Raw genomic sequence first — 24,625 nt, forward strand, 5'->3', positions numbered from 1 at the left:
TATCTCGGTAGACATAGCTGGCTGCGAGTAGGCAAAATGGCGCAAACACAAAGAACGCCGCCTGAAGCACGACAGCCACTCCGGAGTGTCCGATGGCACGCGGAAAAGGAGGAAAAGCACAAAAGCAACAAAAGCGCCACCGCTTCAAACTCTTCGCGCCCAGTCGCGGTACGTCGCGGCCTCCCCGCTGTCCGGCGTCGCGTCTGCGCCTCCACACCAAAAGAGAAAGGGAGAAAGCGCGTGACTGCGCGCTGTTCTTTCGCGGCCGTCGAACCTCGTCGTATCAACCGACGCGGGTCGAAAATAGATTCGTAACAACCGTTTACTAGCACGTTGCAAAGTAATGGGGCTTGGCCGGGACCGCAGCAAAATTTGTATCATCCGGAAATTCGTATTAGCCGCGATCGTATCATCAAGATTCCACTGTATATTTAAGGGGAGGGTATTGACACGTGTACATGTTTAGCTTTTACCGGTGACCACTTTTCACTGACTAAAAAGGTTAAACGTTATCGCTAGGCACAGGACGCGCCTGCATGTTTCCAAATTTTCTCGAACGTTATCGATGCTTCTATCCGTTGTCTGTTGTCACCGACGCTTACGTAATCTGATAGTATGACCGACGCGAATGGTCTAGAACTTTCTGGAAGATACGCGGGCACCAGGAAATAATCTGGAACCTTCGATGACTCATGTATAAAAGCCGACGCGTTTCGCCGCTGATCAGATTTTCAACGATCGCCGACTGTGTTCACCGCTATCGTTGTGCTTCTAGTGTAACTTGCTTTTGTGGGTACAGGTTCGCCCAATAAAGAATCAGTTTAGTCATTCACAGTTTTACAACTGTTTGCTTCATCGTCACTACTACGTGACAATATAGGCTGCTGATGATGATGATTTGTTATTACAGTCGAACCTGCTTATAACGAAACCAATTTTAACAATATATAACAGTGAGAACCCGATGCACCATCAACTTTTTTATGTGTTCTATAGTGCAATAAACAATGCTCCCGTTCCACGTTTTTCATTAAAACTGTACTGAAGGCGAATGACTGGGAAAAGACGACGACGATGAGTGGTGGTTGTTGGCGCTCTAGCTCGCGCTCGCCAGTAACCAGACCTGCCTTTCAAATAACCTTCTACAACGCCACGTCCAGGCCTGCTTGAAGACCAACACCCCCATTTTAAGTGGGGGAGGTAGCGGGGTACTGTTCATCCTGGAACTTCGCAGCCGGACGCTACCATCAGCTTTCACCATGACTGATCCTGGCCCATTGCAAGCTGCTCCCGTGCCAATGACAATCCACTGTGCTGGCGTGCCCCGACAACGCGGCGCCGACGCCCAGGACGGCGAGGATTGGATCGTCGCGTACGAACGAGTGAGCTCTTGTAACCAATGGGATGACCGCGCCAAGCTCACGAATGTAGCCTACGTCACTAATGTAGCCGGCCTCTGGTTCAAAAACCATGAAACCGAAATCACGAACTGGTCGACCTTCACGGCAGCCGTCGTGGAGGTCTTCGGTCGTCCCGCCGTGCGCCGGCTTCGCGCGGAACAGCGCTTGCGCAGTCGAGTCCAACGCAGGGAGGAGACCTTTACAAGCTACATCGAAGATGTTCTCTTTCTGTGCAAGCGCGTCGACCCATCTCTCGCCGAAGGGGAAAAAATAAAGCACATCATGAAAGGAGTCGACGATGATGCATTTCAGATGCTTGTCGCTAGGAACCCCCAGACGGTAGCCGACTTGATTCAACTCTGCCAGACTTACGACGAGCTGCGAAAGCAGCAAGCATCGTCGCGCCGTGCTGCTCAAGATACAGCAGACAATTTCAGCCTTGCCAACGACGCCACTTCTGATCACACCGTTTTGCTATCACACATAAAGCAGTTCATCCGCAAGGAAGTTGCACGTCAACTTTCCCTTGTCGCCCACACACCTGAGCTTGCGCCGTCATCTTTAGACCCACCTCTTCGTCACGTCATTGAGACGCAAGTCGCCCAGGCACTACCAGCTGCCCCTCCGGCGTTACCTGTCACTACTCCACGAACTTACGCTGCCGTTCGTGCCAGACCACAGGTACCATCTCTTTCTGGCACCTACCGGGCCACCGGGTCCTTCTATACGTCGCCGCCACCCTCACGCACGGTGCCGCATCCTTCTTCGCCCACCGGACCATCTAATGTGAAGCCGTGGCGTACCTTTGATAACCGGCCCATATGTTTCGCATATGGCCTTGCGGGCCATATAGCCCGCCACTGTCACCATCGCAGCTTCCGGTCTCAAAACGGTGTGGCGTCACCTACCCAGGCGCGGATGCAGGGGGGATGTCCGGATGTCCTGACCCCCCCCCCCCCCTTCAGATTTCTGTATCGCCCCCTCGCTGATAGGGGGACGCCCTGTCAAAAAAATATGGCCACCAGCATTCTTTAAAATTATTTTTCGTGAGTACCAGTGGTATCAGCCATGTAGAAGTAAAGGTAGCTCGCTCACAAGCTTAGTTGCACTCCGTAGGGGTGTGATGTCGCGAAGTTGCCGTAGTTAATTTTTCTCATGAACACCTTGGACCTCCTGACGCCGGCCGTGCCTTACTCGTCCCGTCGGTGGCGTCGAATGAACGAGGGGACGTCCCTTTTGCCAAGCACGCCGATGTCCGCGCGAGCGCCTTCGCGCCTGATCAACTTAGTTCCGCATTGGGGTGTCATCGGTTGCCTCATTTGCTGTCATCGGTTCCGCGACCAACCTGCTTAATGAAAGAGATCTCTCGCTGAAGTGTTCATATATAAATAATAACGACTAACAGCTAAACTAAGAACTACGCATAGGCAACTTTTTTTTTTAACTGTAGCACTCATTGTGATCACAGTTACACGTTAACAATATACAGTACGAGCACAGTACCGTTCGTACGCTGCAAGTTTTTCATTGTAACTTCGCAGTTTTATTGTCGTACATTAAGCATAAGAAGCTCGAAGCCGCCGGATCCATTTATCTGAGTGGGTGTTCTCGTGGAGCGGGGCGAAGCCTCGAGCAGCGGCTGCGAAGTGGGGGAGCATGACGTCAGCGGCCAACGCCAGCGTGCGGGCCTTGGATGGCGTCGCGTGGTTAGAGAAACGGGAGCGGATGCGCGCCTTGTGTAAAAGGATGACGTCGCGTGGGAAACAAAACATGAAGACGCTGGCTCGCGCTCACGGCTACTACGCCACATCGTTCTTCTTGTAGGTGGCGTCGTGAGTCTTCATGCGCGGTGATTCGCATATCGCAAACAACCAGCGTAGTGGTTGCCGCGTTGAAACGAAGGTGTCTCAGCCGAACACAAAGAATCTTCTTAAGGAAATCAAGGTGTCCAAACAGAACTCCAAAGACGGACCCGTGCTTACGCATTTATAACGAACCTGTGACAGACCATCCCAAATTTTATTTTAAGAAACAATACAGGTTGATATACCGGGTGTTCAAAATTAAGCTTTATGGTTTTCTTAAAATTCAGCACTGGGAGGCACGTGAAGACCACCTGCGCAATTAAGTTGCGTGGCCAGGGGGACAAAAAGTGAGATAATTATCGCTGTCAGCTCCCCAAGTATTCCCCAGTAGCAGCAACACTCGCCGAGGCCAACGAGTGGCCTCTCTCTCTCCGAATGCTCCAGCGAGCGCTGGGACACCTGGACCGGCTACACCGGACACCTGATGGCAGGGCCCTCCTAGAACGGCTTCGCAGCCTACCATCGTCACGGATGGGAGGGCTCTGCCTTCTCTACGAGCAGATGGTGACTCACCCACCAGTGGCGGTTCCCTCACCGCCACCACACCACCGGCCACCGGAGGTCCACCTCTCCCTCGATGGGGCTACAAAGCGTGGGACACCTGTGACCGCTCTGCAGCAGGCAGCATCCTGCAAACTCCAGGAACAACTGGAGGGTCGGCTGCAGGTGTTCACCGACGGATCTGTGATGCCGGATGGGTCAGCAGCAGCGGCGTGCGTCATCCCTGCCAGAGCCATCAGCAGGCAATGCCGTTTGCCGTTCCCAGCGAGTTCGACAGCGGCGGAGCTGGCGGGGCTTCACCTGGCGGCTGACCTCCTGGCTGAGGACCCTCCTGCACGGCCGGTTGCTGTGCTATGCGACAGCAAACCGGCGCTGCAGTCCCTTTCCAACTGCCATCGAGTTGGACTGACGGGGTCCCTCTTGGCCGCGAAGTTCTCGGTGCTCGCCTCCTCCGGAGTGTCCGTCTCCTTTCACTGGCTGCCCTCCCATGTGGGCATAGCTGGTAACGAGGAGGCGGACACCCTCGTTAAAGCTGCCCACCCCCCAGGAGTCACATTCACTTGATCAGTGGCGGCTTCAGACTACTCGAGGCCACGACTGAAGCAGCTTCTACTGGCGATCCACCCCGACCCGAGGGTGGCAAATGGAAAGGGACCCAAGCTGCTCCCCGAGTCTGGCCTCACCAGGCGAGACAGAGCCACCCTGCTGCAAATCCGGACTGGCTGCATATGGACAGCAGCTAGGCTTCATGCCAAAGGCCGCAGCGCCTCCCCCTCGTGCCGACGATGCGGTGACCCCGAGACACTCGAACACCTCCTCTGCGCCTGTCCAGCCCAAGCACAGGAACGTTCGAAGGTCATCCGAGCCTATAGACTGCAGGGAATTCCTGCTGACTCACTGACCAACCTGCTGTCTCCATCCCGCTACCATCTCCCCGCACTACACAGCCTCATGGAGTTCGTGGAGGCGAGTGGGATAGCAGCATACCGCTGAGCGTACCTGCCCTTGCCGGTCCCTGCCGCCTCTGCTGCCTACCCATGTGCGGACGAGCCCCCTGAACTATCTCTCTTCTCTTTTTCTTTACCTCCTACTCCCCCTATCCCCTACGACGCTGCGCCGTGCTCCCTTATGGGCTGCAGAATTAAGCGTCTCTTCCTTATGTATAATAAACACCTCCTCCAGCAACCGAATTAACTACAATTGAATAATTAACTTTTTATTGACTGCAGTAAGTGTGTATGTTTGTATTCAAAAGTTAGAGGCAGTCGTGTTTCTGCACAGTTTCACTTGGAAGAATTCTTCTAGCATGTCTATGCTCCGAGAAATCCAACTCCAAATTTTAATTGTCGTTCGCATGATTACGCATGCAAGAGAGTGAGGATCGGCGCAAAGCTCCTCCCTGATGTGACGCGGCTGTTGGGTGCAGCGTTTAGTCTGACAACGCGGCGGAGGCATTGGCAAAAATAATAACTGCCCCCCTTCCCCTCACGGCTGGCGAAAAAAAAAATAAAAAATCGAAGAACCTGTAACCGCTGTCGTAACACGCGACCGCGCAGCCTGTAAAGATGGCGGCAGCTGCCATGCCGAGATAATGGCGCGAGCGGAGAAGCCGGAGGGCAGTGCGCGTGCGTAATGGGGACTAGACGACCGGGCATGGTCCTTGTTTGGGCTATGCAAATAAAGTGACTGCTGATTTCCAAGTATTGTAAGTTTTATTGAAATCAAAAGCAACAACTGCACCATCAACAGCAGAAACCTTTTTAGCTATGCTAACGAATATTTCATACTGCCGCTTTAACTTTGGTGTTGTCATGCACAAATCTCATGACAACACTTCACCCATCAATATGTCAATGCCCTAAAAATGTTCAAAATGCCTCCCTTCCACAGCAACGCAAAGCATAAACCACTCTCGTGTCGAGTCGATAACTCTGCGCAGTACAATTGAAATTTGGAGTTGGATATCTCGGAGCACGAACACGCTAGAATAATTCTTCCGACTGATACTGAGTAGAACCATGACTGCCTCTAAGTTTTCAGTACAAACATACCCACTTACTGCAGTCGACAAAAAATAATTGTTCAATTTTAGTTAATTGGGCTGCTCACAGCGATGATTATCATCTCACTTTGTGCCCCCCTGGCCACATAACTTATTTGCACAGGTGGTATTCGCGTGCCTCCCAGTGCCTAATTTTAAGAAAACCATAAAGCTTAGTTTTGAACAACCTGTATTATCAGGCACAGCCGCCAAGCACATGGCTGTATTGGGTAACGTCCTTTTCCTATAAGCTCGGAGAAACCGATACCTGGCTTAGCTATAGGGCTTCTTCCTCTTTCTGGGGTTTTACGTGCAAAAACCAGTTCTGATTATGAGGCACGCCATAGTGGAAGACTTCGGATTAACTTTGACCACCTGGGGTTCTTTAATGTGCAGTACAACGCAAGCACACGGGAGTTTTTGCATTTCGCTTACATCGAAATGCGGCCGTCGCGGCCGGGATGCGATCGCGCGATCTCGTGCTCAGCAGCGCAACACCTGAACTGACTGAGCCACCACGGCGGGCTACAGGTGTTGCTCTTGCCGTATAAAACGCGGGTTTATCGTGAGCAGAAACGGTGAATTTCGGTAAATGATAAAGGCCACCATCATCATCATCATCATCATTGACAGAAGCTGACCCCCCCCTCAGAAAAAACCTGGATCCGCCCCTGCACCTACCTATCAAGGTGTTCAGCATTCACCACGAGTTTCTTCCCCTGTCGCCGACCCGTTTTCTACACGCCGCCCGTATGACTCACGCCGGTCTTCTCCCCGTCGCCGATCAATCTCCCCGATGCTTCGCCGACCTAGCCCCGCACGAGAGGAAAACTAACAGCTGCAGTTCCTGAGGCAAGAACTGCGCCGTCATCGAACTCTCCAAGACTTCATTGTTACCCGCCTAACGAAATTGATTTATTGGTAGAAGGTATCGCCGTACGTGCACTTGTCGACACAGGAGCTGTTGTTTCTATAATTAGCGAAAAATTGTGCCACGATCTGCGAAAAGTGACCACCCCGCTTACCGATACTTCCCTGCGTACGGCGACCTCGCATCACGTCAAGCCTACAGCTCAGTGCACAGCCCGTGTCATTCAAAATGTTATGTATGCCGTTAAGTTTGTCGTCCTGCCCCGATCATCCTACGATGTAATCCTAGGATGGCATTTTATATCTACTCATCAAGCCCTCGTGGACTGCGCTCGTGCCGAACTCACATTGACGATGCCGTGCCCTGACCTCGACGACCACACTCCCCCTAAAGTGTTTGCCGCGGCTGATGTCCACATCGCCCCTTTGTCCGTGGTTCTGGTGCCTGTTTTTTCACCTGCTGCCACCAACTCACCTGTTTTGTTTTCACCATCTGCTGCTCCTGCTCGTCGCCTAAACTTCCTCCTCCCGTGGGCTGTCATCAACTTCTGCAATGGTTCTGCGGCTATCTGCATGTGCAATGTATCTGCATGTCCGTCACTTCTACTATGCGGCGAGTGTCTGGGGAGCTTTGAGACTTTTGACTGCCTTTTCGAGGATGCAATGCTTGGAGATTAGGCATCACTACCGATTTGTGCCGTCGCTCCTGCCGCTGGCACCGATGATCCTGTTGACATATTCTTAAATGCCGTCGATTCCGCCCTCACACCTTCACAGCACAAGGAGATCGTGCAACTCCTGCAGCATTTTCGAGCCTCCTTTGACCACAACCAGTCTTCCTTAGGTCGAACCTCAGCAGTTGTTCACCGCATCGATACCGGTCAACAAGCACCATTGTGCCAGCGCCCATACCTTGTGTCGACTGCAGAACGCCGTGTCATCGATGAACAGGTAGACGATATGCTGAAACGTGAAATAATCCAGCCCTCCAGCAGTCCCTGGGCCTCTCCAGTTGTGCTGGTGAAGAAAAAGGACAGATCCATCAGATTCTGCGTGGATTACCGACGTCTGAATTGAATAACGCGCAAGGATGTGTACCCTCTACCACGCATCGACGATGCGCTGGACTGCCTACAGGGAGCAAAATTCTTCTCGTCCTTAGATCTGCGCTCGGGATATTGGCAGGTACCGATGGCGGAGGCTGATCGCGAAAAAACGGCTTCTGTGACGCCCGATGGCCTGTACGAGTTCACAGTCATGCCCTTCGGCCTCTGCAACGCGCCTGCTACTTTCGAGCGCATGATGGACACGATCCTTCGAGGCCTCAAGTGGCATATTTGCCTTTGCTATTTAGACAACATTGTGGTCTTTTCCTCCGATTTTGCGTCCCATCTAACTCGCCTCGAACAAGTGCTCGCTTGCCTCTCAGCTGCAGGACTACAACTGAACTTGAAGAAATGCCACTTCGCCGCTCGAAACCTTACGATTCTAGGGCATGTTGTTCCGAAGGACGGTATTCTCTCCGACCCTGCCAAACTTACAGCCGTTTCAGCGTTTCCAAAACCACGTACCATGAAAGATCTCCACAGCCTTATCGGCGTATGTTCTTATTTCCGCCGCTTTATTCGCAATTTCGCTATGATCATCAACACTTTGACCAAGCTCCTTGCTGGCAGTAATAACCTTTCGGCATGGTCTCCTGCTTGCGACGACGCTTTCAACGAATTGCGCTGGCTCCTTACGTCACTTCCTATACTGCGACACTTCGACCCCTCTGCACCCACTGAGATCCACACGGACGCCACCAGCGGTGTCGGGTTAGGCGATATTCTTGCTCAACGGAAAGATGGGTTTGAAGAGTACGTCGTTGCCTATGCAAGCCGAACTCTGAACAAAGTCGAAGGCAACTATTCTGTCACTGAAAAGAATGTCTTGCCATAATTTGGGCCATAGAGAAATTTCGTCCTTACGTGTACGGGCGCCCATTCGACATAGTGACCGACCACCACGCCCTGTGCTGGTTATCGTCACTGAAAGATCCAAGTGGTCGCCTCGCTGGATGGGCATTGCGCCTCCAGGAATACGACATCCGCGTCGTGTATCGCTCTGGTCGGAAACATTCGGATGCAGACGCCCTCTCCCGTTCACCTTTGCCTCCCGACCCTGTCTGCTTCACAAATACTACCTACGATACCCCCACTCTCGCCATCTCTGACATGCCAAATGAGCAGCGCAAGGACCCGTGGCAGCCTTCCATTCCACACTTTCTGTCTGGCCGGACTCCTGCTCCCACTTCCTGGACGTTGCGTCGGCAGACTCAGCACTTCGCCACTCGGGAAGACGTGCTTTACCGCAAGTGGCTCCTCGTCATTCCCCGCCATCTGTGCTCCGAAATCTGCTCCACTTTCCACGACGGCCCACAATGTGGTCACGCAGGTTTCCTGAAGACGTATTCATGTATTAGGCTTCGGTACTACTGGCGTGGCATGTACCGTTATGTTCGACAGTATGTTCGATCATGTTCCACGTGCCAGCGACGCAAGACTCCTCCTCAACACGCCGCCGGCACCTTATTACCTCTGCCATGCCCCGCCCGACCATTTGACCGCGTCGGCATCGACATGTACGGTCCCCTTCCCAGTACACCAGACGGTAACCGTTGGATAATCGTTGCCGTCGATCACCTCACACGGTATGCCGAAACTTCACCTCTGCCGTCGTCCACAGCGTAAGACGTGTCGACTTTCATTCTTCACAATCTCGTCCTTCGTCATGGAGCTCCTCGAGAGTTGCTGAGTGACCGTGGTCGTGTGTTCCTCTCCGACATCATCGCAGCATTGCTTCGTGAATGCCGCGTCGTTCACCGCACCACCAGTGCGTATCATCCACAGACAAACGGGATGACGGAACGTTTTAACCGAACCCTGGGGGACATGCTCGCTATGTGCATCTCGTCAGACCACTCCAATTGGGACCGAGTGCTGCCTTTTCTTACATTCGCTTACAACACTGCCGTTCAAAGCACAACTGGATTCTCCCCTTTCTATCTCCTTCACGCACGAAAACCTTCTTGCACCATGGACACTATTCTTTTATACCGGCCCGACGCCTCAGAATCCACAACTCTATCTCAAGCAGCTACATATGCTGAAGAATGCCGCCAACTTGCACGTTCATTCACATCACAAGACCAGTGGCGCCAGAAGCAACACCACGATGCATCCGCTACGACTACGTGCTATTCTCCTGGCTCGCTAGTCTGGCTGCGTGTCCCGTCCACTACACCTGGCCTTTCAACAAAGCTGGTCTCCAAGTACCAGGGTCCATATCGTGTACTTAACCAAACATCTCCGGTGAACTACCTCATCGAGTCGTTATAACCGTCTTCTGACCATCGTCGTCGCTGCCAAAGAAATTGTCCACGTGTCCCGACTCAAGCAGTGCTACGATCCCCCTGTGTTTTCTTGCCCCTAGGTCGCCAGGATGGCTCCTTATTCCGCGGGGGGTAATTGTACTAAAAGGGAATGACTGCGCTTCGATGTCTGGGAAAAGACGATGAGTGGTGGTTGTTGTTCACGCTCGCCAGTAACCAGACCTGCCTTTCGAATAGCCTTCTATAACGCCCATTCCAGGCCTGCTTGAAGACCATTTTAAAACAATTAAATCTGGCTACTGGCAATGTGCACCGAAAGAAAAAAGGCAAACTCCTCTGGGAAAGCCGCTTGCCACACCCTCCTGTCGCCTTCGTTGCATTGCATCGTTGGCCTTGTGTGCCCGGGAGTCTACCCTCTTGCTGATGTTGGAGGGGTGGAAGGGAAGTGGGAGGAGTGACAAAGGGGTACCATGCAGGGTGCATGGCCATGCCATGCCTGGCAAAAGAACTTTCGAACTGGACTTCTATAACCGCAACAGAATTAGTTTATGGAAACAATGTGACTTCTGGAAAGTGCGAGAAGTGGTCCACAACTGCAAGATAATGCCTCTGGTTGAAATAAAACAGGTCTGCTCCTAGTTTCTGCTCGGGCAAAGAAGGGGGTTCGGATGGTACCATTGGTTCTACTCTTTGTATTCCCACCTTAGCGCACTCTAGGCAATTATTCACTACAGTAACCAACTCTGAACCTGGCCACCAGACAGATTCGCGGGCTCAAACGCAACATCTTATGATCCCTTGATGGCCTTCATGCAATGCTGCCAACACTTCACCCCTCATCTCTTGAAGAATGACTGGGCGAGGTCCATACATACGCACCCTGTCACATTCTGTAAGGCATGCTAAGTTGGGCTAAAAAGGCCTCGGCCAACTCTTGGCGTTTGTGAACCGCGGCCAACCATTACGGCACTAGAAGAAAAGCTGCTGACACAAGACATTGCCTTGTTGTGCCAACCGCACCTTGTTTAGACGTGCTGAAGACTGAACTTTGCCGATGCGACCTTCCACAAAGCTTAAAACTTCATCAGGCAACAACTAGCCCCGCACCAGACTGATTTCCTTACAAGGCGCTCGAGAAAGGGCATCAGCCGTGACAACCTGCTTCCCCGTAACCTAGGTGATGGTGAAGGAAAACTGCATAAGCCTCATACAGAACCTTTGAATTCTGGGCGGTGACACGTCTATTTGAGATTTACCCAGAAGCGTAACGAGCAGCCTGTGATCAGTCTCAAATTGTAACTCCAGCCTTCTTATGTAACATTCCAGGCATTCGGCCGCCCACGTCAGAGCCAGTGCTTGTTTTTCAATTTGTATTTATCTCTGCTCAGTGGGTGTTAAAGCATGGGAGATAAAAGCAACAGCTCGCTTCTGCCCATCTGGCTGCACTTGAAGCAACATCTCCCAAATGCCGAACAAGACTCATCAGCCGATCAGACCGTGGGAAGCGTGTGATCGAACTTCGTAACGCACAGAGCTGACACCAGTTGTTTCAAACAAGCAAACACTCTTTCCTGTGGTTGGCCCTAATGCCACTCTTTCCCTTCACGAGCAGTTAACGGAGCAGCACAGATTGCTCAGCTAGATTTGATATTGTTACGTGAAGAACCACTCAGTAAGACTACCAACTATTTACAGGTTGTATTTACAACAGCGGTTGCAGCGCTCACCGGTTAGACTCGCAGCGCGAGCCCAGCTCCTTCTTCCTCTTCTTTTCTCGAGTGATGCCGCCCACGCGCATCGTTCAAACAATCAAATACCCCACGCGTGTAGCATAATCCCCCGGCGGCAGAAGCGACGTCCCGGAGCGTCTAAATGCCATCACTGGGAGGGTGATACTGCTTCAGTCGTGTAACGTGCACGATATCACTGGACTGGGAAGCAGTTGGGGCGTCAGGGGCGATCTCGTAGGTGACGGGAGTCACGGCACGAAGCACTCGGTAGAGGCCTGTGTAACGAGACAGCAGTTTTTCTGACAGGCCGACCTGACGCGAGGGAGACCATAGAAGCACCAAAGAACCAGGCGGGAAGTGCACGTCTCGGTGTCGCTGGTCGTACAAACGCCTTTGACTCTCTTGGGAGTGCAGAAGGCGGTCACGGGCAATTTCCCTTGCGTGGGCAGCGCGGCCGACGGCATCAAGTGCATATTCACTGGTGGGCACTGGGTGAACAGGGAGGGTTGTGTCGAGGGGCAATGTTGGTTCTCAGCCGAACAGAAGGAAAAACGGCAAATAACCGGCTGTGTCGTGGCGCGAGGTATTATACGCAAAGGTGACAAACGGTAGAGCGAGGTCCCAGTCAGTGTGGTCAGAAGAGACATACTTCGCGAGCATGTCTGTGAGAGTGCGATTAAGACGCTCCGTGAGGCCATTTGTTTGCGGATGGTATGACGTGGATAGCTTGTGCCTTGTGGCACAGGACTGCAGGATGTCCGCGATAACTTTTGACAGGAATGTCGGGCCACGGTCTGTGAGAAGTTGTCGCGGAGCTCCATGTAATAAAATCACGTCGTGTAGAAGAAAATCGGCAACATCTGTGGCGCAGCTTGTAGGGAGCGCTCGGTGATGGCGCAGCACGTGGCGTAATCTGTGGCCACAGCGACCCACCTGTTCCCAGAGGTAGAAAGAGGAAAAGGACCAAGTAAATCTAAATCAACCCGAAAGAATGGTTCCGCGGGAATGTCAATTGGTTGAAGGTACCCAGCAGGGAGCGTCGACGGTGTCTTGCGTCGCTGGCATTTCTCACACGCAGCTACGTATCTTCGAACGGGGCGAGCAAGCCCTTGCCAAAAGAAGCGTCGGCGGATCCGGTCGTAGGTACGTGACACACCGAGGTGACCGGCAGTGGGGAGGTCGCGAAGTTTGTGGAGAACAGCCGAGCGAAGGTGTTTAGGGATCACAAGGAGTAATGCTGGGCCCTCGGGGTGAACGTTGTGGCGGTAGAGTACGCCATCTTGAAGTGTGAATAGGCGAAGGGAGCGGTCAGCAAGTGACGATTCCAGGCGGTCAATGATGATATGCAAGGACGAGTCACGGCGCTGCTCGTCGGCGACATGGACCAGTGGAAAAACAGAGAGAACTCAGGCGTCGCTGTCAGGTTCAGACATAGAGGTCGGGTCTTGGACTGGGTAGCGAGAGAGACAATCTGCGTCCTGGTGTTGGCGTCCCGACTTGTACATCACTGTGTAGGGATATTCTTGTAGTCGGAGAGCCCAACGACCGAGCCTGCCAGTAGGATCCTTGAGCGACGAAAGCCAACACAGCGCATGATGGTCTGTGATTACGAGAAGGGCTTGCCATATAAATATGGGCGGAACTTTGAAACAGCCCAGACGAGAGCAAGACATTCGCGCTCAGTAATCGAATAGTTGCGCTCTGCAGTTGTCAGGAGCCGGCTAGCGTAGGCTATAACGCGGTCGTGTCCATGTTGCCGTTGCGCTAAGACTGCGCCGATCCCATAACCACTGGCATCGGTTCGGACCTCTGTAGGTGCGGACGGGTCAAAGTGGGCTAAGATCGGTGGATTGGTCAGAATCGTGATAAGGCGTGAAAATGCGGCAGCCTGAGGGGAACCCCACGTAAAAGGCACGTCTTTCTTCAGAAGTTCAGTGAGTGGCCGAGTGATTGCTGCGAAATCTTTCACAGACCGTCTGAAATAAGAGCAGAGCCCCACAAAACTCCGGACGTCTTTGACAGACTGAGGTACAGGAAAAGCTGTTACTGCTCGAACCTTCTCCGGGTCGGGTTGTACTCCGGAAGCATCGACGAGATGGCCGAGCACTGTAATCTGTTGGCGCCCGAAGTGGCACTTCGAGGAGTTTAATTGGAGCCCAGCCTTGCGGAAGACGTCAAGGATGACTTTAACGCACTCAAGGTGCGTCTCAAATGTAGGAGAAAACAGAAGGACGTCGTCGAGGTAACAAAGGCAAGTTGACCATTTGAAACCTTGAAGCAGAGAGTCCATCATCCGTTCGAACGTGGCTGGGGCATTGCATAAACCAAACGGCATAACCTTAAATTGGTAGAGGCCATCTGGAGTGACGAAAGCGGTCTTTTCTTGGTCTCGCTCATCGACGGAAATCTGCCAATAACCAGATCGAAGGTCAATGGACGAAAAGTATTTGCCACTGTGAAGATAATCAAGAGCGTCGTCAATTCGTGGTAGCGGGTAAACGTCCTTTTTAGTGATTCGGTTTAGGTGGCGGTAATCAACGCAGAAACGCCACGTGCCATCTTTCTTTTTGATGAGCACGACCGGCGACGCCCAAGGGCTTGAAGAGGGCTCAACAATGCCTTTGGCGAGCATCTTGTTGACTTCCTGCTGAATAACTTGCCGCTCTGCCGTGGACACGCGATACGGTCGGCGATGAATGGGAACAGCATCACCAGTGTTTATCCGATGCTTAACAAGGGACGTCTGACCAAGTGGGCGATTTTCAGTGTCAAATATGTCGCGGTAAGAAAGGAAAAGGAGATATAGGGCGGCTGCTTGGCCAGGGGCGAGGTCCGGAGCGACCATGGGACGTAAAGGGCCATCGAGGTTCAAGGCATCCTGCGGGTAATCAGGAGAATCTGGAGACGCGTCGGCTGCAAAGGCAGTGACGTGGTCGTCTGTCACTGATCGGAGCGTGGCCACCGCTATGCCTTCAGGTAACACTTGCTTCGTCAAGCCAAAATTGACAACGGGGAGACACATCCGATTAGCGGCAAGAGTAACGACGGAGTGTGGTACAGAGATGTCGCGCGCCAGGAGGACATCACGAATAGGGGCGACGACATAGTCACCATCAGGCACGGTTGCCGTTGAGGCCAATTCGATGAACGTTAGGGCTTTTGGAGGTAACCGAACAAACGCTGTAGTGCATAGGGTGTTCGGTTGTGCGGGGCAAACGTCGGAAAGAAGAGGAAGCTCGAGGCACAGCGTACCGGTGGAACAGTCGATGAGGGCAGAATGCGTCGTCAGAAAGTCGAGCCCGAAGATTAGATCATGAGGGCAACTGGTCAGCATGGAGAACAGGACGGGAACTTGGCGGCCAGCAATTCCGACGCGAGCAGTGCACATACCACAGACGGCAACAGTGGCGCCATTGGCGACGCGTACAGCTCGAGTGACGGCAGGCGTAAGAACTTTTTTGAGGCGACGACATAGGGTAGCGCTCATTATGGACACTTGGGCTCCAGTATCAATCAATGCCGTTAACGGGACACCATCGACGTCTACTTCAATTAGGTTCGTGTTCGTGAGGAGCGTCAACGGAGGATTTGGACAGGACGAATGGGATGCAGCACTACCTCCAAGAGCTGCATGGCCTAGTTTTCCGTCCGGCGGTTTGGCGAGGAAAAGCGGCGAGGTTGGGGTGACGGGGAGCGACGGCGTTGAGGCGACGGCGATCGCCCGGAGGAGCGGCTGTCAGGGTCATCAGAAGTAGGGTACGGACGGCGAGTTGAGTAACGGCGAGCGTCAGCGTCAGGGCGAGGAGCAGGGAATGAGCTCCAGTACGGCGGCATCCAGGTGGTGCGCCAGTGGCGGGATACGTGACCAACTCTGTGGCAGCGGAATCTGATCGGTTTGTCGTCAGGTGTTCGCCATTCAGCAGGATTGCGTGGTCTGGGTGCGAAATACTGGCCATTAAAGGTTGAGGACATAGAAATGGGTGCCGAATCAGGTCGGGAGACAGAGCAGGTGGTAGGGATGCCAAGGTTGGCAATTTCTTGCCGCACAACTGCTTGTATAACGGAAATAGTAGGGGCCGCTGGGTCAAAGGTACCGTCGAGGGGTCGAGGATGAAGGGGGGTCGGACTCGCCGCTTCAATCTCACGGCGAACGATACGCGTGACGTTCTCTTGAAATGGTCGTGTGGGAGGAACGGCGGAGCAAGAGGACGTGGCAGGGGTGTTTGGGAGTCGGGACAACTGTGGGACGACGCGGCGGCTTTTGGCTACCTCGAAGCGGCGGCATTCTTTGACGATGGCGTCGACAGTAGAAACGTCGTTATAGACGAGCAAATTGAAGGCGTCGTCTGCGATGCCTTTTAGGATATGGCCCACCTTGTCAACCTCGGTCATGTGCTCGTCGACTTTCCGGCAAAGCGCGAGCACTTCCTGTATGTAGGAGACATACGATTCTGTCGACGACTGGACACGGGAAGCAAGCTCTTGTCGCGCAGCGTGTTGGCGACCTGACGGGTTGCCAAATAGGTCGCGAAGCAACCAGACACGCGGTGTCCCGTCCAGATAAAATAGCACATTGGCAAGCATGATGGTAGGGTCCCAGTGGTGGCTTCGGCTAACACGCTCATACATGCTGAGCCGGTCGTCGACGTCAACGCCATTTTGGGCAGAGAATGTCCCAGGATCGCGGAGACTAGGAACCGTAACGTACGTGGTGGTTGGCGCCGCAGGTGTAGGTGGCGACGAGGTGTTTCCATCGGAAGCCATGGCTGAGAAGACGACGGTGCGGCTGCTTCGGAACTCCGTGGCGAGGACGGGGAACGTTCCACCTCCACCAGAATGTTACGCGAAGGACCAGTCAGTAAGACTACCAACTATTTACAGGTTGTATTTACAACAGGTTGCAGCGCTGACCGGTTAGACTCACAGCGCGAGCCCAGCTCCTTCTTCCTCTTCTTTTCTTGAGTGATGGCGCCCACGCGCATCGTTCAAACAATCAAGTACCCCACGCGTGTAGCAATATAAACCTTCCCAAATAATTCACCAGGCCCAACAACTTGCACAGGTCTGGTACCAGTGACGGTGCAACCATCTTTGGATTGCTTGCCCCTTTTCCGGGGTCTGGTTTGATGCCCGTTGGGTCAACAACATAGCCCAAAAAGGGCTACTTTGCAAACCCCAAACGAACATTTAGCACGATTGAGCGTGACACTGGCCGTAGAGAGCTTCCTTAGAAGTGCGTACAGCCTCTCACCGTGTTCGCTTTTTGATGTGCCAAAAACCAGTATGTCATCTATTAGGCTGACTACAACCGGAAAGCCATCCAAAATTACGCCCTTGCACTTCTGAAAATATTCCTGGGAGGAACTTATCTCAAATGGTAAACGGCAAAAACAGTTGCGGCTGAAAGGCATGCCAGTTTAATTTGATGGAAGACAGGATTAGTATTCAACTACGAATAGTATGACGCTTTCCCCAATATGCCCAACACATCATTAACTTTCGGGAACGCAAAGTGCTCCCACAACAGACTCCTGTTAAGGTTGGTTAAATCTACGCAGATATGCACTTTGCTTGACGGTTTGAGCACTGGCACGATGCCTGCGCACCACTCAATTGGCTTGATGCCTTTGGGGGTGCATTGGGGGAACAATTGGGGTACATCGCTTTAAACTTTTTATCCCACAGCACATCAACCAACTTTACCACACCCAGGGCATCAATAGCTGGAAGGCCCAGGTGTACAGTGTGCACCGAACCTACAATGTACAGTGTCTGTCGTGTGGCTTGCTGCTTCCAGGCCATGTCTGCCACAAAAGTGCCCTTCAAGCGGAGGTGTTGACTTCCTGCCCCCATCAAAACTGCAGGTGGCGGCTGTAACCACAAAAGAACTCCAGAGAAATTGGGGAGTACGACGGAGACTACAGCTCCGGAATCAATCTTAGCCGTCACGGATTCCTCATTTATCGTTATTTGCACAACTGTTACCATTCCAACAAAATAACTTTCTTGCTCTGAATTTATGCAGAAATTTCTATGTCATGGCTTTGGGGGCTACTCCCGCAAACCACAGCGAAGTGTCCTTTGGCTTTACAACTGTTACACCGCACTGCCCAAGCCAGGCACTTGAACCTAGGACGGTAAGAACGTCCACAAAATTGGCACTGCTGCAAGTCCTGTTGATTTTTCAGCACCAGGTGACAGGAGGTCGGTGAACATTGCTGTCGCTATCAGTTGAAGCCCTAGGTGTCTCCTGTTGAGCTACAGCCCCGACTTCCTCTGATGTTGCCGCGGTGGAGCATAGTTCCCGCTGTTGTCAGTGAACATCCTCCTTCAGTCGCTGGTTCTAGAGTAAGGCTTGAATCCATCTGGAGCGCCGCCGACAGTGCAGCAAGTCCCACGACGAATCTGTTCCGGATCGACCGTGTGTGGAATGCAGCAAAATTGCAGCAGTCTGGGGGGGGCCAGGCATGTAGAGCGGTTACGAGCTGGTCAGCCGTCTCACCGGACTGCTTCCTGTTGCCTACGGTTTAAACAGGCGTTTTTGTACACCACGTTCTTGGTTGCCACGAAAAGAGCAGAGAATTTTTGCACATAGTCTGGTACAATTTCTTATTCTTCTTCCGAGAGACCAAATGTTTGGAACGTTTTCCTGGCTTGTCTGCCCATGGTATACAGCAGCGTCTGGACTTAGACTTCTAACCTTTCGTTCAGGCCTGTGGCGTATCGGTAGTGATCAGACTCCTGAACCCATTCAAACCACTCCGACGTCTGGTCGAAGTTGAAGTTCCCTGGCGGTGGAATTGCCAATGTGGTGGCAGGATGGGCGGGTGCTGACGAAGGAGTGTCCATTGCAACAGCTGCTGTCAGTCGAGTGCCACAACAAACGCCCCCAAGACATGTGGAAGACGAACACTATCCCACTGCTCGCACCATGTTGTGTCTAGAGCACGCTGTGGCCAAAGAGCAGACTGAGACACGCCAGTTGACAGATGAAGGGCAAAAGGACCCTCGTATTGGTTCGTGCCATTCGTGCCTTGCTTATTACCAGTAGCTCCTGATAAAGCACGTCCTATCGTGAATATGAGTTGGAACACGCGAACGCGTGGCAAATAGCCTCGTACCCTACGTCAGGCGATTCGCAGTGGCCACTGCAGGAAACAAAGTGGAAAGGGCCCGGCAGTTCTGCTAAATGTTGGCACTCCCGCCTCGCTAGTGTTCGTAAAAACAGCAACTGATAGCGTGTCAGGGGCTGCAAGCGTGATATGAGTTCACATCAAGACACACAGGCACATATTACAAGGACCCATCAGGCTATGCAGCTACTTAGGGGTCGGCTGTGACGTAGTCTACCGTGATCTGTGGTGGGGTCGGCTGAGCTTTGATACGCATCTTTTATTACTCTTTTCGTGCAAAATGTCTATAAAGTAGACAACGGCTGCCTGCATGTGGTCATATCGGTTTCAGTGCCTAATGATGTTGCGAGTGCCTTTGCATATACGGGAAGTCATTCAACTGTCGAAAAAAGGTTTCTCGCAGCGCAGTATTGCAACCTTGACAGGTTGTCGGTTGAACACAACAGGATAGTCCAAGCATACCGAGATGAAGGACGCATTCAAGATATGCGCCGCACAAAAGGCTAGCCCGCGCCACGTCGATGGCCGAAGATTTACAAATTGTTGCTATAATCAGTGAGAAGCCATTTCAAAGTGCGAAAGATGTGCGCCGTACTCACAACCTGGCACATGTAAGTTACAGCAAGGTACGGCAAAGACTAAGGGAAGCCGCCCTCCGGAGCCGCATCGCTGCTCAGAACTCACATGTGCCAACAAGACTGCTCGTCTCAAGTTCGCTCTCGATCAGCGCAGTTGGAGGGTCGAGGATTGGAAATACGTCATCTTCTCCGACGAATCTACTTTCTGCAGTCGCTGGGACCAGCAGCAAAGAGTGTGGCGCCTGCAGAATACACGCTTCTGTGCGCAGAACATCAAGGAGGTCGCCGCAATTGAGTGCACGCACGTCAGTAAACGTGTGGGCGGCCATTTCGCGTGACGGCCTGCGTCTCCTTGTAAGAATCTCTGGGAGATCTACAAGTTCAGCGTATTGCACAGTGCACGAGATGATACCATGCGTATTGAATGGTCCACAGCCTGATGGGTACTACCTATTCTTGCAGGACTTGGAACAATAATACAGCAAGGGAGCATGTAGTAAGGGATTTATTTTGCTGTAGAACACGTACCAAAGTTGAGGGCACATCAGTATGGTTATAAGTAGGTCTACCGACTGTATGAGCACAGAGTTGAGTCCTTATGTGAGGTCATAAGTGAATTAAATGAACTGTGTTGTGCAGAATAAACAGAATAAACCTAAGCAAGAACCATGCTCAGTGGACCTGGAAAAGTGGTTTTTGTTAAGATGCTCTATAAGACCCGATTTCACTACATGTTCAAGCATTTTACACCAAATGAAAATGACACTGGTTTTTAAATATGCATCACCAGCTTCATCTTTGGCTGTGACATTGGCTATTTTCCAATCCTTGAGCAGTTTTTTACCCTCTAATGATTAGTTAAACATCACATCTAAATAATGTGAAATGTGTTCGCTGCAACACGTTAGTGTTTGACTTGGTATGCCATTGGGACTAAGTGCAGTATATGAATCTAGTTTACTCATGAAAACCCATGTGCATGATTCAGTATTTAAAATGACGAAGGTTGAATTGATGTGTTTTTACCTTGTGATCTTTACAGGAAACACTGACTAGCCACTAAAAGGAGAGTGGACATTGTCATATTGAGAACAAGTAGCGAAGTACACAATACTGGGTTAACGCTTTCATTATTACACCCCGTCAAATTGATCACCATTGATCGACAATTTTAATCGCCAGTTTCTGCTGCGTATTCAAATAATTTGGCAGACAAGTAACTCCACCTAGTAGTGAGCTCATGAAATGAGCTTGCCATATGGAACAATGTGTGCAGGATAGGCAAAAAAGGGGCGGGGGGCTTGTGAAGCAAGGTACCCAACAAAGGGGACACTCACCTGCCTGTGTTTTAAGCTATGTAAGCACAGCATACCATGTTTTCATGTGCAATTTATTTTTTCTTAGCGTGGATTACATTATTGTAGACATCAGGAATTCAATATATAGAGCAGTTTAACAGTATTGACTAACCACCACTTGCTACATCTTATGTGAGGTCATTTTATAGTAAATATGATGCAGTTTTATACCTACATTCATGTTTGCTCCCACATGTTTAGAGCTTCCGAATCGGTGTGGCGCTGCTCTGTGGATGCTAACATGGAACATGGCTTTGGATTGCAAAGTTATCTGCAATTTGCTTTGTTAATTTTTATGTTGGTCAATGTAGGCTTACAATCTGGAAAGGAAAATAAAAGCACAGCTGTAGAACTTACATGATGGTGAATAAGAACCAGCAAAGTTATCTGTGATTTGTTAATTTTAATTTTTATCTTGATCGATGTAGGTTTACAATCAGGAAAGAAAAATAAAAGCACAACTGTAGAAGTAACATGATGGCGAATAAGAACATGTGCACATTTATAAACCTTTGTAAAGTCATTGGGATAAGAGTAAAGTGTTGTAACTATCAAGGTTCACCTCCCACTCATGCTGTGATGTTGTGCAACGTGTACTTGTGGATAGGGCCGTCATTGGTGTTTTTGGCCAGTTTTGTAGTTGTTTTCTTGGTTCATCCATCGTCGGTGCCTCCTGCACAGCTGCATATTCTCTGAATTGGGCATTTATTGCATAAGTGCACTTGCAGTCTACTTGTGAAACAGCCAGCTGTGTGTGACACTGCAGTGCTTATCCATTGTCTTGTGCTCCTTGCAGCTGCTGCGGGAGCTGAAGCACACCAATGTCATCAGTCTGCAACGAGTGTTCCTCTCGCACAATGACCGAAAAGTCTACCTCCTTTTTGACTTTGCTGAACACGATTTGTGGGTGAGCCATCACACATGTCGATCCCCCTTATCTGTTCTGGGTGTTTGCCACCTGACAAAATGTGGGCAAGTTGTTATCTGATAAATGCCCTGTGTGTTATTGAGGTTTTTATGGGCATGATGTGGTTCAGTGCCATTGCTGATTAACTATTGGGATGAGAGGAGCACTGCCATGACAAGGCAGTTGATAAAGCTAGTGCTTAATAGACAGTTTTAGTTTAGCGTGTTTACCGTAATAGCAGGATTAGCGGAATAGTTGGATTGAAATGAGCATGCACAGTACCAGGGGTGGGACTCCTGCGCAAATTGCGCCATTTTGATCCAAACGCAGATTTCTGTGCCAAACTGCGCCAAACACAGAAAATTGACTGAAATTGCGCCATGCTGCGCCTGATGAACGGCTCCGGCATGTGTGCTCCGGCAGTAGCTGCGAGCAGCGAGCGGATTCGTTCTCCAAAAAAAGAGTGCGGCCGTTCACATTCCGCCGACCGCACGACGGCGCTTCCCGCACAGTTTCTCGGGATTTTCACACTGGACTTTTTGGCGCTTCTGGCAAGTGGCCAGCACGCGGTCACTCTCGGCTGTTATCACTGCTGTCAGAACGGCAACGGCGGCTGTATTCAGAGTGTACTAGAATACAGTTGAGTGGGCCAAGCGGCGCGGTGTTCGGTGAGGCGCAAAATAACGAAAAGCAGGCTCGGGGCACTGCGAGTGAACTAGACATTAGGGAGGCGCACGCTGCCGCGGGTTCAGCGGGGGGCCGTTTCTGTCCCCAGGGCCAGTATACCATAAAAATATTTCAGTCTGTTTTTATGCCCACATCGGTGAGGCCTTAGACATTTTGACATATTGGGAAGGGCTAATGGCCAACTTGGAATAAAAAGTCGCAGTTTCGCCGGAAAGGCGAAGCATCGATTGCGATAGCAAATTAGTAGACAGCTATACGAAGTAAGGATAGTAGTTTTATCGGTCATATAAACTTGTAAACATTCGCTTACTAACTAAATTAACAGGTGTCATGTGCGCATAAGCAAACATGAACACGTCTCACTCGATGACCGTGGGAATTAGCTGTCTAAACGCTGGAGTGAGCAAGCGTGGCAGCAACTGTGAGCGAATTGACGTTTGTGCTGCCTCTCACTTCACTGTGAGCTAATTGGCGAAAACTCAGCGTGCACAAAGCTATGAGCACTCGCACTAGATCTGCCCCCATCGCAGATCGCTTCCAAGATAGGTCCTGCGTTGCCGCCGCCTGAGAATGCCCCCCTACCTCCCCTTGCCCCACAGTTCCTTGCGTGCGACCTAAGACGGTGCGCTTCCTCCCTGCTTCCCTCCCTGCTTCCCTCCCTTGCGCGCGCGAGATTGAGCCGCCATGGTCGGCTCACCTTCACACACTTTCACTCGCATATACAGCATACAGCGCGTGGCGACAATGTTATTGCCCCTGGATTTTATACAGAACCTCAGGGCGGTGATGACAGCAGAAATGCGCCTGGAGTGTCCATATAATTGATATCGCAATCAACCCTGGGTTGTACCAACCCAGGGTTGATTGCGGCTCTCTGGGTCTGCGGTGACATGGTGACCCAGAAATTATGTTAGCGTTTCGATTGGACCCCATAATTTGAGAACATCTTCCGCTATCATCATGAGCGTCGGCGCGGGAATATATAGTTCAATTGTAGTTCCACCGATGTTTTCGGCTTAACAGGAAAACAAACGTTGTGCCGCCGCTCGGCCCACCCTTCCATGTTCCAGTACGCTATAGCTATAAAGCATGCTTCTACTATGCACTTTGTGTTGGTTTATTCTCCGTTCTATCGTGGTTTCGAAGTGTGCTGCCATATGCTATTATTCCACTAAAGTTCAGATTGGCCTGCTCCAAAATGAAATTTACCCTGCTCCAAGTTGCTCGAAAATGCAATTTTGTCTGCTCCAAACACCTCCAAAATGCAATTTTACTTGCTCCAAAAATTGCTCCGAAATGACTTTGGGGAGTCCCACCCCTGCATTACGCTAAATGACCCATACCGTTTAGCGAACGCGCGCTATTTCTCAGTTACCTTCTTTGCGAGGTTTAACTAGTTTATGTAAAACATGGCAGCAGTCCCAGCCGCACGCTTCGAACTGAATTTGGCGTTGTTCTTGTACAATTTACTTCATTCGTAGCAAATGAGTGTGTTAACGGGTTTCGCTTACTCTCATAGCAAATGACTGTGTTAACGGCTTTCGCTTATTCTCAGGCCTCTTCGACGACAGAGTATTATTGATAACCTTGAGTAGTTTTCGAGATCACTTCTCGTTTTGAACGCGTCTAAGCCTAACGAGAGAAATCTCCGAGATACCAGCGCCAACTATCGGTGAAGTCGGGAGATAGGTGCGACGACGGCATGTGACTGTAGAGGGCGCGAGTGCTAAGCCGATTATGAGGCGCCCTCTATAGGATGTAGCATATAAAGGCTGTGCTGTGAATAAACGGGGGCACTTCTGCTGGGGACTCGGAGCGTGTGTCTTTACTCCGCGGCCCTCGGGCTTCAGCCTGCCTCCTCGGCCGCCTCGGCTCGAACCCTCCCACCACATGGTGTCAGAAGTGGGATGCGTGGTTCCCGCGACTTGCCATGGCTAACAAAGACGCTCCAGTTCCTGCTCTCGCTGCCGCCAGTCTCCGGAGTCCCGCTCCGTTCCCCTTCGACGATGTCGGCGAGTGGCTGCCCTGGTTACGGCAATTTGAGGACTATGCCTTCGCCACCGGCATGCACGCAGCCCCGGACGAGACGAGGGTTAGGACTCTCCTCTACTGTATGGGCCCCCGTGCACGCATTGTCCTCAGTTCTCTCATGTCCGATGAAGAAGCGTACAAGTCCTACGCG

General features: G+C 51.5%; 1 protein-coding gene and 1 long non-coding RNA gene across 4 annotated transcripts in view; one reads left to right on the top strand and one right to left on the bottom strand.

Annotated features, from left to right (window-relative positions):
- LOC125947643 (uncharacterized) overlaps nt 1-24,625 on the bottom strand; it is a 221,550-nt gene that overhangs the window by 152,046 nt on the left and 44,879 nt on the right. The gene's annotated exons all lie outside the window — the stretch shown is intronic.
- Nucleotides 1-24,625, top strand: part of LOC119461880 (cyclin-dependent kinase 8) — a 260,725-nt gene that overhangs the window by 31,260 nt on the left and 204,840 nt on the right. For all 3 annotated transcript variants that reach the window (XM_049672776.1, XM_037723249.2, XM_037723250.2), the window contains exon 4: nt 21,646-21,756. In XM_049672776.1, the coding sequence (XP_049528733.1) occupies nt 21,646-21,756 (111 nt within the window). The remainder of the gene's footprint in view (nt 1-21,645; nt 21,757-24,625) is intronic.

The sequence above is a fragment of the Dermacentor silvarum genome, chromosome 8 (genome assembly GCF_013339745.2).
Source record: "Dermacentor silvarum isolate Dsil-2018 chromosome 8, BIME_Dsil_1.4, whole genome shotgun sequence".
Classification (NCBI taxonomy): Eukaryota; Metazoa; Arthropoda; class Arachnida; order Ixodida; family Ixodidae; genus Dermacentor; species Dermacentor silvarum.